Source organism: Chrysochloris asiatica, unplaced genomic scaffold (assembly GCF_000296735.1).
Source record: "Chrysochloris asiatica unplaced genomic scaffold, ChrAsi1.0 scaffold00256, whole genome shotgun sequence".
Lineage (NCBI taxonomy): Eukaryota > Metazoa > Chordata > Mammalia > Afrosoricida > Chrysochloridae > Chrysochloris > Chrysochloris asiatica.
The window spans coordinates 3,097,882-3,116,414 of NW_006408774.1; the positions used below are offsets into that span (position 1 = coordinate 3,097,882).

At 39.4% G+C, this 18,533-nt stretch overlaps 1 protein-coding gene across 1 annotated transcript in view; it reads left to right on the forward strand.

Annotated features, from left to right (window-relative positions):
* Positions 1-18,533, forward strand: part of CPEB2 (cytoplasmic polyadenylation element binding protein 2) — an 86,598-nt gene that overhangs the window by 54,137 nt on the left and 13,928 nt on the right. Inside the window, exons 9-10 of the mRNA XM_006873808.1 lie at positions 13,022-13,192; positions 17,843-17,932. Coding sequence (XP_006873870.1) covers positions 13,022-13,192; positions 17,843-17,932 — 261 coding nt within the window. The remainder of the gene's footprint in view (positions 1-13,021; positions 13,193-17,842; positions 17,933-18,533) is intronic.

Genomic DNA, 18,533 nt, shown 5'->3' on the forward strand with positions numbered 1-18,533 from the left:
AAAGGTCCAAGACCAACTAGAGGTGCCTTGAAAACCAGGCCTGGTGATTTACTTCTGAAAAGCCCTATGGAGCACAGCTCTGACACACATGAGGGCCACATGACTCGGAATCCACTCACCAGCAACTAAGTTTGTGGTTGTGTGTGTGTCTGTCAGATTGATGACCTTTAAACTACCAAACCCAAATAAACTAACTGGTTGCCACGGACTCAGTGCCATTTCATAGTGATCCCTGTAGGACGATGTAGGACTGCCCTGTCCCTTAGGATTTCCAAGACTGTAATTCTTCATGGAGGCAAACTGCCGTATCTTTCTGCTGGAGCACCAGCTGTTGTTGTTGTTAGGTGCTACTGAGTTAATTCCAACTCACAGTGACCCCATGCACAATAGAAAAATCACTGTCCGGTCCTGTACACCCACTTTACTGAGCATGACATATTCTGCAGGGACTGGTCTATTCTGCTAACACGTACAAAATTTGAGAGACCAAGTCCCACCGTCCTGGCTTCTAAGGATCATTCTGACTACTTCCTCCAACGCAGATGTGCTTGGTTCCTTTGGCAGTCCATGGCACTTTCAATATTCATCTCCAACACTATAACGCAAATGCATCAATTCTTTTATGGTCTTTGTTATTCATTATCCAACTCTCACATGCATATGTGGCAATTGAAAATATCATGGCTGGCTTCAGGCCTACCATAGTCCTCAAACTTACATCTTTGCTCTTGAACACTTTAAAAGAGGTCTTGTGCAGCAGATTTGCCTAGTGCAGTACATCGTTTGATTTCTTGGCTGCTGTTTCCACAAATGTTGATAGTGGATTGAAGCAAAATGAAGTCTTTGACACTTCAGTCTCTTCTTCATTTATCATGATATTATGTATTGATCCAGTGATGAGGATTTTTGTTTTCTTTACTCTGAGATGCAGTCCATCCTGCAGGCTGTGATCTTTCATCTTCATCACTAAATATTTTAAGTCCCTTGCTTTCTGCAAGCAAGGTTGTATCATCTGCATATTGCAGGTTCTTAAATGACTCCTTTTCCAATCCTGATGCCACATTCTTCTTCATGAAATCCTGCTTATTGAATAATTTTCTCAGCAGCTAGATTGAGTAAGTATGGTGAAAGAATACACCCTGGCACACATCTTTCTGTACACAGTGCTGATCAAAAGACTGCCTCTTGGTCTATGTACAGGCTCATCATGAGCACAATGAAATATTCTGAAAATTTTGGTATGGTAACAAGCAGTGTTACCCATAGCTTGTCCTGATCCATCCCCCCAGTCTTATGCCTTTGTATAGTCAATGAAGCACAGGTAAACATCTTTCTGATAGTTTCTGCTTTGAGCCAAGATCCATCTGATGTCAGCAGTGCTATCCCTTGCTCCATGTTTCTTCTGAATCCAACTTGAACTTCTGACAGGTCCCTGTTAGTGTACTGGTACAACTGATTTTGAACTATCTTCAGTAAAATTTTACTTTACATGTGATAATAATTATATTGTCCGATGATTTTTGCATTCCTTTGGGTCACCTCTCTTTGGAATGGGCACAGATAAGGATCTCTCCCAATCAGTTGGTCAAGAAGCTGTCTTCCAAAAGCTTTGGCATAGACAAGTGAGTGCCTCCAGTGCTGCATCCATATATCTTGACTGCATATTTGGTCAATTTCAGACTGAAGAAGATGGTAGAGTTCTTCAATTTCATCATAACTGGCTTAAGTGATCCTTGCATACATTTGAATAATAGTGGTATTAACTGGTCTGCCTTATAGTAGGCACATGGATATTATCAAGACATCATTGTACTTCAATATAGATCTTGAAATTTTCTTCATGATAAGGACTGCTATACCATTACTCATGAATTTGTCATTCCTGGAAGAGTAAACCACATGATTGTCAGATTCAAAATGACCAATACCAGTCCATTTCAGCTCACTTCCAATTTTACTAGGTTCATAATTTATATATTCTCTGTTCTGATTATGAATGAATGTCTACAGCTGTTTTTAGTCCTTTTGAGTTGTACCCCATCAGCAAATGAAGGTCCTAAAAGCTTTAACTCCATTCTTCTCAGTAAACTCAGCTCTACTTTGAGGAGGCAGCTCTTCCCCAGTAGTATTTAGAGTTCCTTCCAACCTGAGAGCTTCATCGTCTGGCTCTATATCTGGCACAATGTTCCATTGCTATTTGTAAGGTTTTCAGTGGCTAAATTTTCAGAAGTAGACTGTCTCTCCTTTTTCCTAGTCTGTCTTAGTCTGGAAACTCAGCTGAAACCTAGCCACCAATTGTGACCCTGCTAAAAGACCAGTTTCAGACTTTCCAGCATCACAGCAACTTGCAGGCCACCACAGTACGACAACGAGTGGTGGGCAGATCCAGCTGGTGTATTGCAACAGCCAACGACACCACCAGGGCTCCTTCTAAACTACCAAGGGGGGTAGGATCCCTTTTATGAGTTTTACATTTTGAAAGATTTAGTTCATAGAAGACTTGGCTTTTACTCATTTATTTGTTGGTATTGTTAGAAAAATAAAACCAAATCTCACGTACATACCTGACTTGTATTCATGTGGCATGTTTTAAAACACAGGCGATATTAATTGTTCCCCAAAATGAGGCCTGGCTCCTAACCCGGGCAGTTATTGACTGTTGCCACCAGCATTTAGAGCTCACAGTCTGCTTGAGCGGAAACTATTTTCCTTCTTGCTTGTCTTTGCTGCACATCTTGCAGGCAAGGCATTGAGTAAGCTAACTTTTCATTTGAAAGACTTCTGCCTTGACTTGTTAGGTGCCATCGAATTGGTGCCAGCTGATAGTGACCTTATGCACAGCAGAACGAAACACTGCCCGATCCTGGGCCAACCTCACTATCGTTGCCATGCTTGCGCCCATCGATGCTGCCACTTGGCCAGTCCATCTCGCTGGGGGTCTTCCTCTTTTTCTCTCACCCTCCACCTTACCAAACATAATATCCTTCTCCAGCAACTGCTTCCTCCTGACAACATGTCCAAAGTATGAGAGGCAAAGTTTGATCATCTTGGCCTCCAAAGAGCACTCTGGCTGCACTTCTTCCATCACAGATCTGTTGGTTCTATGGACAGCCCATGGCACTTTCAATATTCTCCTCCAAGACCATAACTCAAAAACATCGATTCTTCTACGGTCTTCTTTATTTACTGTTCAACTTTCACATGCATATGAGGTTAATGAAAATACCATGGCTTGGGTCAGGTGCACCTTAGTCATCAAGCTGACATCTTTGTTTTTCAACGCTTTAAAAAGTTTGTGTGCAGCAGATTTGCCTAATGCAAAATGTGCAAAGATCTGGAGTCAGAAAACCAAAAACGAAGAACACGCTCAGCATTTCTCAAGCTGGGGGAACTGAAGAAAAAATTCAAGCCTTGACTTTCGTTATTGAAAGATTCTCTGGGAAAATTATTGAATGATGCAGAAAGCATCAAAAGAAGATGGAAGGAATACACAGAGTCACTGTACCAAAAGGAAATGACTGAGGTTCAACCATTTCAAGAGGTAGCATATGATCAAGAGCCAGTGATAGTGAAGGAGCAAGTCCAAGGTGCATTGAAGGAATTGGCAAAGAACAAGGCACCAGGAATTGATGGAATAAAAATTGAAATCGTTCAAGTAGGTGATGCAGCACAGGAGATACTCATCTCTGCCAAGAAATTTGGGAGACAACTATTGGCTGACTGATTGGAAGAGATTTTGTGCCCATTCCAAAGAGAGGTGACCCAGTGGAATGCGGAAATCATCGGACAATATATTTGATATCCCATTCGAGTAAAGTTTTGCTAAAGGTAATACAGAAACAGCTGCAGTATACATTGACAGGGAACTTCCAGAGGTTCAAGCCGGATTCAGAACAAACAGGCCATGGAACGAGGGATATCATTGCTGATATCCGATGGATCTTGGCTGAAAGCAGAGAATATCAGAAAAATTTTGTGTGCTTTATTGACTGTGCAAAAGCTTTTGATTGTGCAGATCATGACAAGCTATGGACAGCATTGCTAAGTTTGAGTATTCTGGAACACTTAATTCTGCTCATGAAGCATCTGTACATGGACCAAGAGGCAGTTTTTCGAACAGATCTGCCTTGACTAGGACATATCAATCCAAATTATCACAAAAAAGTATTTTAATGTCCTTAATAATGCCAGTAAGAACTTTAAATCAAGATGGTTGTATATATTGATTGATAAAATAGGTCTCAGAAAAGTACAAAATTAATTTCACTAAATTGCTATTTTTAAATAAAATTATACTTAGAAAAAGTAACATTGTGTTTTCCTGCACCCTGAGCCTCCTGGGAGGAGCCCTTGTGGTACAGAAGTTAAATGCTCAATTCCTAAATGAAAGGTTTGAAGTTAGAGCCCACCAGCCACTCTGTGAGAGGAAGACGTGGTTGTTTGCTTCCTAAAAGACTGTTGTTAAATGCAGTTGTGTCAGTTCTGACTCATGTCTACCTGGGATAGGGTTTTCCAGGAGGGGCTGGTGGGTTTGAACTGCTGACCTTGTGGCTCAAACCAACTGTGGGGTCCAGTGTTTGTCCTGTAGTGCCACACCAGGACTGGGAAACCCTTGGGGCAGGTCTACGCGGTCATGTGGGATTACGATGAGTCTGAAGCCAGGCTAAAGCTATGTATTGGTGCTTGGTTTTGATCAGTTGTGTCTAGTCTGTGGTGTCTTAGAGTGGCTCTTGCTGTGTTTTGGCTGTTTTGTAACCCCGAGGGCCATGAGGTGCTCCTTGTTTGGTTTGGTTGGCTCTAGCCTGGGACCTATGAGTCTAAAGGAGGCTACAGCAGTGTGTTTTCTTTGGTTGGTTAAGGCTAGCCTCGGGAAGCCGTAAACCGTAAACTCTGCTTCAGAGCTGCCTGCAGGCTGGCTGGAGGAAGGTTATCTGTTCAGCGTGTCTTGGATTCCATTCTGGGAGTGAACGTGTTCGTGTGGGGTTGGAGTAGGATGGGGATTATGAAGAATGGTGGGAAGTGTAGAACTTGGGTACTTCTCTCAAAATATTTCTGTGTCACAGCCTGCACCTTTAGTAAAGATTTCAAGGGCTGTGGGGCACCAGGAGGAATAAAAATATATGAGAAGCCTTAAAGAGGTTTTTGGAAAAATTGAATTGAGAGATACTGGAATGTTTCCACAAACTTTGTGAAGTTGCCTTTTACAGAATACTTTGAGTAATAGAAACCAAATATTTTAGTTAATGGTACTAGTGTTCCTTTGTATAGCAACTTTTATAGGGTTTCTGAGGCTCGCCTGGTGGGTTTGAACTACCAACCTTGTGATTAGCAGTCCAGTGCTTTTCCTACAGCACCAAACCAGGATTGCTAATGGCACTGAGTACCAGAAAGTAATCTTTATAAACTGTAAACCCAGAATTTGTGTTAGTAGATTACATATTTAATGGGAGGGTAAGAGAATTGATTTTGAAGTTGTTGTTGTTAAGTGCTGTCAAGTTGGTTTGGACTCACTGGGGCACTGTATAGGGTTTTTGAAGAGCCAGTGGTGGGCTTGAACTGCCAGCCTTGGGGTTTGCAGTCTAGTGCGTATTCTGCAGCAGCACACCAGAAGAGGGAAAACAAATTTAAAAGTTCAGTCAAAACAGTTGGGTTGATTCATAATCCAATAGTCTTTCAGAGGTATATGTTGTGGTGCTTATTAATAGATAATATGACGTCTTATACATTGCTCTAGAGTCATCCCTGAATTTTCTGCTTTGATTAGATCTGATTTCACCTCATTTGACTCTTTTATGATGACCCTCGGAAACCTGTACAGTGTCGCTATGGGTCGGAACCGACTCGACAGCACTTAACAACAACAACAATGATGTAGCCAGAGTAAAGGAGGAACTTTCTGAACACATAGTTCAAAATATCTTTAGTTTTCTGTAGTTTACTTTGATACAGGGACTTTAAAGGTCTCTGATTTATTAAAAACTAATACCTTCTACTTAAGTAGTTTTTCTGTATCTTTTCTCTACTTTTCTAAAACTTTCCCATTCTTTGTAATTCTACTCTTTTAAAGAATCCTTAGTTAGAATGAGTTCTTACTCCAACATTTTTAAGGGTTGTTGTTGTTGTTAGGTGCCATTGGTACTGACCCATAGCGACCTTATACACAGCAGAACGAAATACTGCCCGATCCTGGGCCAACCTCACTACTGTTGCCATTGATGCTGCCACTTGGCCAGTGAATGATTTCCACCCTAATTTCTAGAACACAGAGTAAAGTATTATTTTGTAATGAGCAGAGATCTTTTTTTAGAAAACCAAAAGGGAAAAACATGCTCAGCATTTCTCAAGCTGGAAGAACTGAAGAAAAAATTCAGGCCTCAGCTTACAATATTGAAGGATTTCTGTGGGCAAAGTAGAATCATAGTGAGGTGCTGTAAGATAAGTACTAGACTGCTAACTCTAAGAGGTTGGCAGTTCAAACCCACCAGCCACTCCTTAGAAACCCTATAAAGGGTTGCCATGAGTCGGAACCAACTTGACAGCACTTAACAACAGTGGGCAAAATATTGACTGATACAAGAAACATCAAAAGAAGGTAGAAGGAATACAGTCCCTGTACCAAAAAGAATGGATCAGTGGTTCACCATTTCAAGAGATAACACATGATCAAGATCCAATGGTATTGGAGGAAGGATGTCCAAGCTGCACTGATGGCACTGGCCAAAACAAGGCTCCAGGAATTGATGCAAAATGTACACTGAAATCTTTCAACCAGATGATAACAGTGCTGGAGGCCTTCAATTGTCTATGCCAAGAAATCTGGAAGACAGCTACCTGGCCAGCCAATTGAAAGAGGTACATATTTGTGCCCATTCCAAAGAAAGGCAACTCAACAGAATGCAGAAATCACCAAACATCACTAATGCCACATTCAAGCAAAATTTTGCTGGAGGTGATTCAAAAATGGTTGCAGCAGTGCATTGATGAGGAGCTGCCAGAAATCCACGCTGGATTCAGAAGACGAAGTGGAATGAGGGTTATCATGGCTAATGTTAGATGGATCTTGGCTAAAAGCAGTGGATACCAGAAAGATTGTTACTTATACTATATGCAAAGGTATTAGAATATGTGGACCATAACAAACTATGAAAAACATTGCAAAAAATGAGTATTTCAGAACACTTAGTTGTGCTCATCAGGAACCTGTACAAAGACCAAGAGGCAATTCTTTGAAGAACAAAAGGATATTAAATGACTTAAAATAAGAAAAGCTTGTGCACCAGGGTTGTAGTCTTTCATGCTGATCTTTATAATCTGTATACTAAGTAAGGAATTTCAGAAGCCGGATTATATGAGGAAGAATATCATCAGGATTGGAGAAAAACTCATTAACCTATAATATCAATAACCTGTAATATGCAGGCAATACAACCTCGCTTACTAGAAGTGAAGAGGACTTGAAATACTTACTGATGAAGATCAAAGAGTGTAGATAGCCCCAATGTAAAGAAAATGAAATCCTCATAAAATATATGCTTATATATTTTACATTAGATTCCCTGGAGTAACACTTTTGTGGAACAGTTATTATATTTTTGTTGCCTTGTAGTAGAATCGTGAACTCTGAGTTGGACTTATTTCATAACTATCCAGAGAATGTGTGGATCATGACAAGCTATAAATAATATTGCAGACAATGAATATTTCAGAACATTTCATTGTGCTCATAAGGAACCTGTACATAAACCAAGAGGCAGTCATTCAGACAGAACAAGGGACCACTGAATTGTTTAAAATCAGGAAATATGTATGCCAGAGTTGTATTCTTTCATCTTATTTTATTCAATCTGTACAATGAGCAAATAGTCCAAGAAGTTGGGTTATATGAAGAAGGATGTGGCATCAGGATCAGAGAAAGCATTGTTAACAATCTATGATATGCAGATGATACAACCTTGCTTGCTTAAAGGGAAAAGGACTTAAAATATTTACTTATAAAGATCAAAGACCACAGCCTTCAGTATGGGTTACACCTCAGTGTAAAGAAAACAAAAGTCCTCGAGACTGGACCCGTCAGTAACAACATGATAAATAGAGCAAAAGACTGAAGTTGTCAAAGACTTCATTTTTCTTGGATCCACTATCAACACTCATGGAAACAGCAGTCAGGAAATCAAATGATTTATTGCATTAGGTAAATCTGCTGCACAAGACCTTTTGAAAGTTTTCAAGAGCAAAGATCTCAATTTGAGGACTAAGGTGCACCTGACCCAAGCCATGGTATTTTCAGTGGCTTCGTACTCATATATAGAAGTTGGACAGTGAATAAGAAAACTGTAAAAGAGTCGATGTGTTTGAGTTAGAGTCTTGGAATAGAATATAAGAAGTACCACGGCCTGCTAGAAGAATCAACAAATCTGTGTTGGAATAAAGTACAGCCAGTGTGCTCCTTAGAAGCCTGGATGGCAGGACTTCATCTCATATATTTTTGACAGGTATTAGGATCCAGGCTCCTGCATAGGATATTATACTTGCTAGAGTAGAGGGTCAGTGAAAAAAAGGAAGATACTAGTGTAGAATGGTTACGAATTGGGCTGCAAACCTTAAGGCCAGCAGTTCGAAACTACCAGCTGTTCCGCGGGAGAAAGATGAGGCGTTTTGCTCCCGTAAAGATTTACAGCCTCGGAAACCCTGTAGAGGGTCGCTATGGGTCGGAAACAATTCGATGGCACTTAACAACAACAACAACCCAGTGAGGTTGTTTGGAAAATCAAATTCATATTCCAAAAGTTACTCAGTAATCATGGGTATCTTAATTGCATTTGAATCTGTAAACTTAAAATTCTGTTGTTCCAAATATTGTCCCTCTTCCTATTATCTGTGTCTTACATATGTCAGATTCATAATTCTGATATCTACTAGCTAGCTCAGCATGGGGCTCCGTCATTCCCCACTCTCTCCTCCCCCTAGGTCATCATATTTCAGATAGCTTTTGTTTATATCACTTGTGTGGTTACATGTTATATTTTTCAAGGTTGTAACCTTTATGACATTTTATAGTAAATATGTATTGTATATATTAACACTTGGATAATGTGCATTGTCTTTTCATCCACAAAACATTTTTCATTTGATTATGAAAGGAAATCAACCTGTCTCCACTTTTATTCTCCCTTTTTCCACTTTTAACAAACTTCTAAAGACTAGTCTTCTGTTGATGTGTGTACTTTACACAGTCTAGCTCCCATTCTTTACCTAGAGACAACTCAAAACCGGCTGCAACAGTACACTGACGGGGAACTGCCCGACGTTCAAGCAGTGCTCAGATGAGGATGTGGAACGAGAGATACCATTACTGATGTTAAATGGATTGTGGCAGAAAGCAGAGACTACCAGAACGATGTTTATCTGTGTTTTATTGACTACACAATAGCTTTTGACTGCGTGGATCATGACAAGATGTGGATAGCATTGTGGAGACTGAGTATTCTGGAACAGTTAATTGTGCTCGTGAAGAACCTGTACATAGACCAAGAGGCAGGTGTTCAAACAGAACAAGGGGTTATTGAATAGTTTAAAATTAGGAAAAGTGTATTCCAGGGTTGTATTTTTCACCAGACTTATTCAGTCTGTATGCTGACCAAATAATTAGAGAAGCTGGGTTATATGATGAAAAATGTGGCATTAGAATTGGAGGAAGACTCATTAACAATCTATGATGTAGAGATAATACAACCTTATTTGCTGAAAGTGAAGAGGACTTAAAATACTTACTGATGAAGATCAAAGACCACAGCCTTTGGTTTGGGTTGCAATTCAATTTAAAGAAAATAAAAATCCTCATAAGTAGTCCAATAAATAATAACATTAATATAAATGGAGAAAGGATTGAAGTTGTCAAATACTTAATTTTGCTCAGATAAACCATCAACACTCATGGAAGCAGCAGTCAAGAAATCAAATGACATACTGCATTAGACAAGTGTGCTGCGTTAGACTTCTTTAAGGTGTCAAGAGTAAAGATTTCAGTTTGAAGACTAAGGTATGTCTGACTCAAGTCATGGTATTTTCAGTAACCTCAGATGCATGTGAAAGTTGGACAGTGAGTAAAGAAGATCATAGAATTGATGCATTTGAGTTAGAGCATTAGAAAAGAATTTTAATATTAAAAGTAACATGGATGTTCAAAAGAACAAACCAAGTCTGTGTTGGAAGAAGTACAGCCAGAATGGTCCTTGGAAGCCAGGATGGCCAGACTTCATCTCTCATACTTCAGACCTATTATCAGGAGCTCTGGTAGCGTAGTGGTTACGAATCGGGCTGCGAACCTTAAGGTCAGCGGTTCGAAACTACCAGCCGCTCCGCGGGAGAAAGATGAGGCTTTCTACTCCCGTAAAGATTTACAGCCTCCCAAAAGTACTAGAGGGTCGCTATGGGTCGGAAACAATTCGATGGCACTTAACAACAACAACAACATCAGTGTTTGGAGAAGGATATCATGCTTAGTAAAGGAGATCTGGTAGCGTAGTGGTTACGAATCGGGCTGCAAACCGTGAGGTCAGCAGTTCAAAACTACCAGTTGCTCCATGGGAGAAAGATGAGGCTTTCTGCTCCCGTAAAGATTTACAGGGTCGCTATGAGTCGGAACCGACGCCACAGCACTTAACAACAACAATCATGCTTAGTAAAGTGGAGGGTCAGCGTAAGAGAGGAAGACTCCAGTGATACGGATTGGCGCACAGCGGCTACAGTTATGGGCTCCAGTGTAGCAACAAGTGTGAGGTTGGTGCAGGACTGGGCAGTGTTTTGTTGTGTTGTGCATAAAGTAGCTATGAGTCAGTACTAACTTGATAGCACTTAACAACAACAACAACAACTTCCACTCAGTTTTACCTAAAGTACTCTCTTCAAAGATCGTAAATGTACTCTCATACATCTGTTGTCTTTTAAAAAAAAAATAGTAATTAGCATCTTGCTCTGCCACTAAATTTATGTTTTCTTCCATTCTTTTTCTTCGGAGTTTCTGCAAGATTATTTTGACTTCCTTCTTGCTTTTACTTACCTAACTCCTTGCTCGTTTTCCGTTATTGTTCCACTTCTGCCCTGTAAGTTTCCAACAGAACTGTCCTCGTTATTTCTCTGTGTAGTTTTTATCCGTGATGTTACAAAGACCCTTAAGCTATCACCTCTGGAGTTGCTCCAGTTTCTGCCTCCTCCTTTTCTCTTGACTCCATCTCAGCCTCCTATGGTGTGGCGTTGTAGGGTTAGCACTGGACTGCTAACTCAAAGTTTGCAGTTCAAACCTACCAACAGCTCTTTGGAAACCCTTTGCAGGCACACTTTGAGTCAGAACCAACTCAACAGCACTTAACAATCCTACACTTAATTCTCAATATCCTACCAGTCTATGAAACTTTTCTCTATATAAAGCTTTTTTCTCTTATCACTTCTTCCATGTTTTTTACTGCCCTTGTATCCAGTTACCTGGTATATTATCTGTTTCATGTTCCTTGGCTCATCCGTTTGTTATTTTTTGTCATTATTGTTCATTTTCCATTGTCTTCTCTAATCCACTGTATCTGTATTTGCTAAGACAAGCCTTCCTGAAGCACTGGAAATTTTATAATCTTACTTGAACCTGGCTGTATCTGGTGGGATCCTGTAAAGTGATTTTCTAGCTTTCACTCTATTTCTAACATGTTTCAATCTTGACAACTTATTTGTTAACAAATAAATAAACCCATTCTTTCCTACTTTCTTTGATATTGTTGCTTTTACTTGAAAAGTATGCTCAAAATAATTTCCTTACAAATATTTCCACCTATAAATATCATTCCCTCTCTAATCCCCTTACCTAACACCACTGCTGTTTTTGTACGATAAATGCTGTCTCATTTCACTTTGGGATTTCAGAAATCACCCTTTTATTAGCCCAACAATTCCCTTCCTCCAGAGCACATTCTCTAAAGCACTTTGAAGCTTTCTGATGTCCATATACTATCATCAAACATTTAGATCTTAGCTCAACTATAAGTTACATTTTTGGAGATCAAGGACTGACTCTTACGAAGTTCTTTGATTTTTTTGCATTCCCTCTGAGTCTAGCATCAGGATTGCTACTTACTGTTGTGCAGGTGTGCTGTATAGATGGAAACACTTCTGAACATGGCCTCAGTGAGCAAGAAAGAACTTAAGGGAGTTGATTTTTGTTTTCTGTTTTGCACATGTCTACCCCTTCATATATTTGGCACATCTGTGGTGAATAATATTATTTACTGCCTTTGTCCACTCACTTCCATCTGCAAGTGGGTTTTTATTATGCCCTCTTATCTGTTTTGTCTGTATCAACTTCCTTTCTGGTTAACTCTCCCCATACATCAGTGCCGGCTGCTGGCTGTAAATAATCTAAGTAGTGTAGTGTTTCCTTTATGTTACAATTGTTATCATGTGGCGTCATTCCTAAATCATTGTTGAGACAGGTTCTATCTTCAACATAGGTAACTAACAACCCTACACTCTATGAATTTCCCATTTTTGAAACCTGTGTCACCTTCCTTTCTTAAGCTTTTGAATTTGCCGTTGTTACTGTTGATATGGAGTCCTGTTGTGGCGCTTTGGGTTAATGCACTGAACTGCAAGGTCAGTTTGAGCTGCATGGTCAGTGGTTGAAACTCACCAGCCACTCCTCAGAAACACTATACAGTGTAGCTCTGAGTCGGAACTGACTGACCAGCACTTAACGACATCATCACTGTAGGTACAGGATCCCTGGTATCATAGTGAATCGTGAGCTTGGCTTGCTAACCACAAGGTCAGCAGTTCAAATCTACCAGCAGCTCATGGAAGAAAGATGAGGGTTTCTGCTCCTGAAAGATTTGCAGCCTCGGAAACCTTTTACAGGTTTGCTGTGAGTTGAAACCAACTCCACAGCACATCACCACCACCACTGTTTGTGCGCTTAACTGTAGTTTATCATTTTCTTAGGTCTGATGAGATTCACATGACTTTTGCTCTTCCATTGCAGGTCGTTCTTCCCTCTTTCCAATAGATGACGGCTTGCTGGATGACGCTCATAGTGATCAAGTTGGTGTTTTAAACTCACCCACATGTTATTCAGCCCATCAAAATGGAGAGAGGATAGAACGTTTCTCTCGAAAAGTTTTTGTTGGTGGTCTTCCTCCTGATATTGATGAAGGTAGGTGATGATTTGGGCTTTAGAAAAAATAGAAGAAGCCTTAAACATGAGGAGCTTCAAAAAGTGTTTGGAAAAATTCCGTTAACTTTCAATTACATATTTCCATAAACTTTTTGAAAGCCCTCTCAATAATACGAGCAGGGGTAGGGGATAGGTAGGGACATGGAGTTTTTAACATAAGCTATGCCACAGGTATTTTAAATACCAGCAGGGTCACCCATGGTGGACAGGTTTCAGATGAGCTTTCAGACGAAGACAGATTCGGACGGAAGGAGCAACGAACTACTTCCAAATGTTTAGTCACTGAAAACCTTATGAATAGCAGAGAAACAGTCAGATATAGTGCCTGAAAATGAGCCCCTCAGGTTGGAAGGCACTCAAAATGCAACTGAGGAAGAGCTGCCTCCTCAAAGTAGAGTTGACCATGATGACACAAATGGAGTAAAAGCCCATGGAAGTAAGCCCAAGGGACCTTCATTTGCTGATGGGGCACAACTCAAAATGAAGAGAAACAGTTGTAAACATTCATTGATAATTGGAATATAGAATGTACAAAATATAAATCTAGGAAAATTGGAAATTGTCAAAAATGAAATGGAATGCATAAACATCGATATCTTAGGCATTGGTGAGCTAAAACTGACTGGTATTGGCCATTTTGAATCTGACAACCACATGGTTTACTATGCTGGGAATGACAAATTGAAAAGGAATGGTGTTGCATTCACTGTCAAAAAGAACATATTCAGATCAGTCATGAGGTACAACGCTGTCTGTGATAGGATAATATCCATGCACCTACAGGGAAGACCAGTTACTACCACTATTACTCAAATTTATGCACCAACCACTAAAGCCAGTGAGAATGAAATAGAAGAATTCTACCAACTTCTTCAATCTAAAATTGATCAAACATGCAATCAAGATGTATTGATCATTACTGGTGATTGGAATGCAAAGGTTGGAAATAACGAAGAAGGATCAGTAGTTGTAAAATATGGCCTTGGTGATAGAAATGATGTTGGAGATTGCATGATAGAATTCTGCAAAATCAGTTGTTTGTTCATTTCAAATACCTTCTTTAGACAGCATAAGAGATGATTATACACATGGACCTCGCCAAATGGATGCACAGAAATCAAATTGACTACATCTGTGGAAAAAGATGAAGGAAAAGCTCTGTATCATCAGTCAAAACAAGGCCAGGGGCCAACTGTGGAACAGACCATCAATGGCTCATATGCAAATTCAAACTGAAGCTGAAGAAAATGAAAACAAGTCCACGAGAGTCAAAATATGACCTTGAATATATCCCACCTGAATTTAGAGATCACTTGATACAATAAACACTGAAGACCAAAGACCAGAAGACTTGTGGGATGACATCAAGAACATCATACATGAAGAAAGCCAAAATCATTAAGAAGACAAGAAAGAAGGAAAAGATCAAAATGAATGTCAGAAGAGACACTGAAACTTAACTCTCCAGTGTAGAGATGCTAAAGCAAATGGAAGAAATGAGGAGGTCCAAGAGCTGAACAGAAAATTTCAAAGATCAGCTCGAAAAGACAAAGTCAAATATTACAACAAAATGTGCAAAGATCTGGAATCAGAAAACCAAAAAGGAAGAACATGTTCAGCATTTCTCAAGCTGGGGGAACTGAAGAAAAAATTCAAGCCTCGAGTTTTCATTACTGAAAGATTCTCTGGGCAAATTAATTGAATGATGCAGAAAGCTTCAAAACAAGACAGAAGCAATACGCAGAGTCACTGTACCATAAGGAAATGGGTGATGTTTACCCATTTCAGGAGGTAGCATATGATCAAGAGCCAATGATCCTGTAGGAAAAAGTCCAAGGTGCACTGAAGGAATTGGCAAAGAAAAAGGCTCCAGGAATTGGTGGAATAAAAATTGAAATCTTTAAAGAAAGTGATGTGCCACTGGAGGCACTCACTCATCTATACCAAGAAATTTGGAAGACAGCTATCTGGCTGACTGGAAGAGATATGTATTTGTGTCCATTCCAAAGAGAGGTGACCCAGTGGAATGCGGAAATCATCGGACAATATCTTTGATATCCCATGCGAGTAAAGTTTTACTAACAATAATACAGAGACATCTGCAAACACTTCCAGAGGTTCAAGCCAGATTCAGAAGAGGACGTGGAATGAGGAATATCTTTGCTGATAACCAGTGGATCTTGCCTGAAAGCAGAGAATACAAAAAGATGTTTACCTGTGCTTTATTGATTATACGAAGACTTTCGATTGTGTGAATCATGACAAGCTACGGACAACATTTCAAAGTATGAGTAATCTGTAACACTTAATGGTGCTCATGAGGAATCTGTACATGGACCAAGAGGCAGTTGTTCGAACAGAACATGGGAACACTGAATGTTTTAAAATTAAGAAAGGTGTGTAACAGGGTTGTATTCTTTCACCATACTTATTCAACCTATATGCTGAGCAAATAATCTGAGAAACTGGGTTAGATGAAGAAAAACTTGGCATCAGAACTGGAGGAAAACTCATTAACAACCTGCTATTTGCAGATGATACAACTTTGCTTGCTGAAAGTGAAGAGGATTTAAAATACTTAAAGATACTGATAAAGATCAAAGAGCATAGCCTATGGTTGAATTGAATTTCAATGTTAAGAGAACAAAAATCCTCACCAGTGGACCAATAAAGAATATTCTTATCAATGGAGAAAAGATTGAAGTTGTCAGGGACTTTTTTCTTCTAGGATCAACTATCAGCACTCATGGAAGCAGCAGTCAAGAAATCAAAGGGTGTATTGCTTTAGGCAAATCTGCTGCACAAGACCTTTTTAAAGTGTTGAAGAGCAAAAATGCCAGTCAGCTTGAGGACTAAGGTGCACCTGACCCCCAAGCCATGATATTTTCAATAACCTCATATTCATATGAAAGCTAGACAATGAATAAAGAAGACCGTAGAAGAATTGATGCTTTTGAGTTATGGTGTTGGAGGAGAATATTGAAAGTGCCATTGGCTGCCAAAAGAACCAACAGATCTGTGTTGGAAGAAGTGCAGCTGGAGCATGCTCCTTGGAGGCCAGGATGGCCAAACTTCGTCTCTCATACTTCAGACAAATTGTCAGGAGGGACCAGTTGCTGGAAAAAGATATCATGTTTGGTAAGGTAGAAGGTCAGAGAAAAAGAGAAAGACCCCCAGTGAGATGCTGCCAAATGGCAGCATCATTGAGCTCAAGTGTGGCAACAATTGTGAGGATGGCCCTGGACCAGGCAGTGTTTTGTTCTGTTGCACATAAGGTCACTATGAGTTGATACTGACTCGATGGCATGTAACAACAACAACAACAATACACACACACACAAATGTATATATATATATATATATAGAGAGAGAGAGAGAGAGAGAGAGAGAGAGAGATCTTTCTTGTTTTTAAGTGCTATAGAGTCAAATCCAAATTAGCAATCCTATATGTGCTTTCCAAGGACATCTAGTGGGTTTGAACTTTAGATCTTGTGGTTAGCAGTCCAGTGCTGGCCCTACCTTATTTAAATATATAATACTTAAAACCTTTTCTATGACCCTGACATATATACACACAAATAATGTAAGTGGAGCCCAACCATGAACCTGTATCAGCAATGCATGATAAACCATCTTTAAGGCAAATGCACTTTCAGAATTTACTTAGAAAGAGACTATAAAATTAAAAGAGAAATGAAGAAATAGCATACCCAGGAAACCCAGGTTATACAAATCTCTAAATATGGAGACCAACCCATGCAATTACAGCCATTTTTGGTTGTAATTGTACACAATTGTACACAAATAGTACACAATTGAAAATACCTGTGGCTATCCAACTCCAGGTGTGGCACTGTAGGATCAGGACTGAACTACAACCATAAGGTTGGTGTTTCAAACATACTGCCTGCTCCTCAGAAACCCTATGTATAGTCGCTATCAGTCAGAACCGACTCAACGACATTTAACAACAGCATCCAGTGTTTGTGAGGTGTCGGGAAGCCTGTCACTCTCATTCATAGCTAGTTTGGGGAGGTTTTCATCTATATAGATCACATATCCATAAACCAATTTTACACTTTAATCAGTGTGATAAGATTTTGGTGCAATGAAATAAAACATGACATTGGATTTGGCTTATCTGTGTTTCGGGGAAGCTACCTGCAATCTATCAGATATTAGTATATTTTAGAACCATTATAACTTTTTAAGTCATGTTTCAACCAAGCGTTTATTCTGATGAGCATAGATTTACTTGTGAAACAGTAATGACCCTCTTTGTTGAACTCAAAATGTTGGCATGTTTCTCAAGCCACTGCTGTTTATGGTTTTGTGCAGTATAAATGCAATAGTATCCATACAAAGTTCCATGATATTTTGAAATTCACACTGAATTGATTATTCTGGCCAATGTGCTCCTTAAAGTTGAATTTATTTGACAAATACTAAGTTTTGCATATTTTAATAAAGATGTTAGACCTGTTCTTAATTTGTTTACATTCCAGCTTACCTTAGTAGACTATATTTGGCACACATACATAGTACATCTTCAGAGTAGTTTATAAAATACAGGATTTCTTAAAATTAATCATTAAAACCAATTCCTACTGAAAATTGTACTGTTTTCAGATGAAATAACAGCAAGCTTCAGAAGGTTTGGGCCTTTGGTAGTAGACTGGCCTCACAAAGCCGAAAGCAAGTCCTATTTCCCACCAAAAGGTAAGGGGTTTTATTGTTAATATTTGGTGGGGATTGGTTGTGTGAGAACAAAAGAGACATTATCAAGTGCTTCCAATGCATTTTCTTTTCTCTTAGAAATGATTATGAGCACATCTGTATATAAGCTAATAGAGCAATTTGAAAAGGCTGGTCACATGTGTTGAATGAGGCCAACGGGTCCTAAGAACCATTCCAGTTTTACTTGAAGCCTGTAAGAAATCATGAGACGTACTTACTGTTTTATGATGATAAATGATGATAATTTCAGAGACTCAAACCAACAAATGTTTTGAGTGTTTTCTCTGTCTATAGCATCATTCTAAGTAATGTTGGTACAGACATATTTAAACTAATGTTTCTTCTTATTTAATAAAACTAAGATCAAATAAATTGGTCATAAAATATAAACTTATGAGCTGTTTGTTGTGGCGCTGTGGGTTAGTGCAAGCTCAGTTTGATCCACAAGTTTGGCTGTTCAACTTTATCTGCCACTCCTTAGAAACCCTAAATAGGGTCACTATGGGTCAGAACCGACTCAACAGCACTTAACAACAACAGTGAGTTATTTAAATACTGTAAGGCTTACCTAAATGTTCCAGAG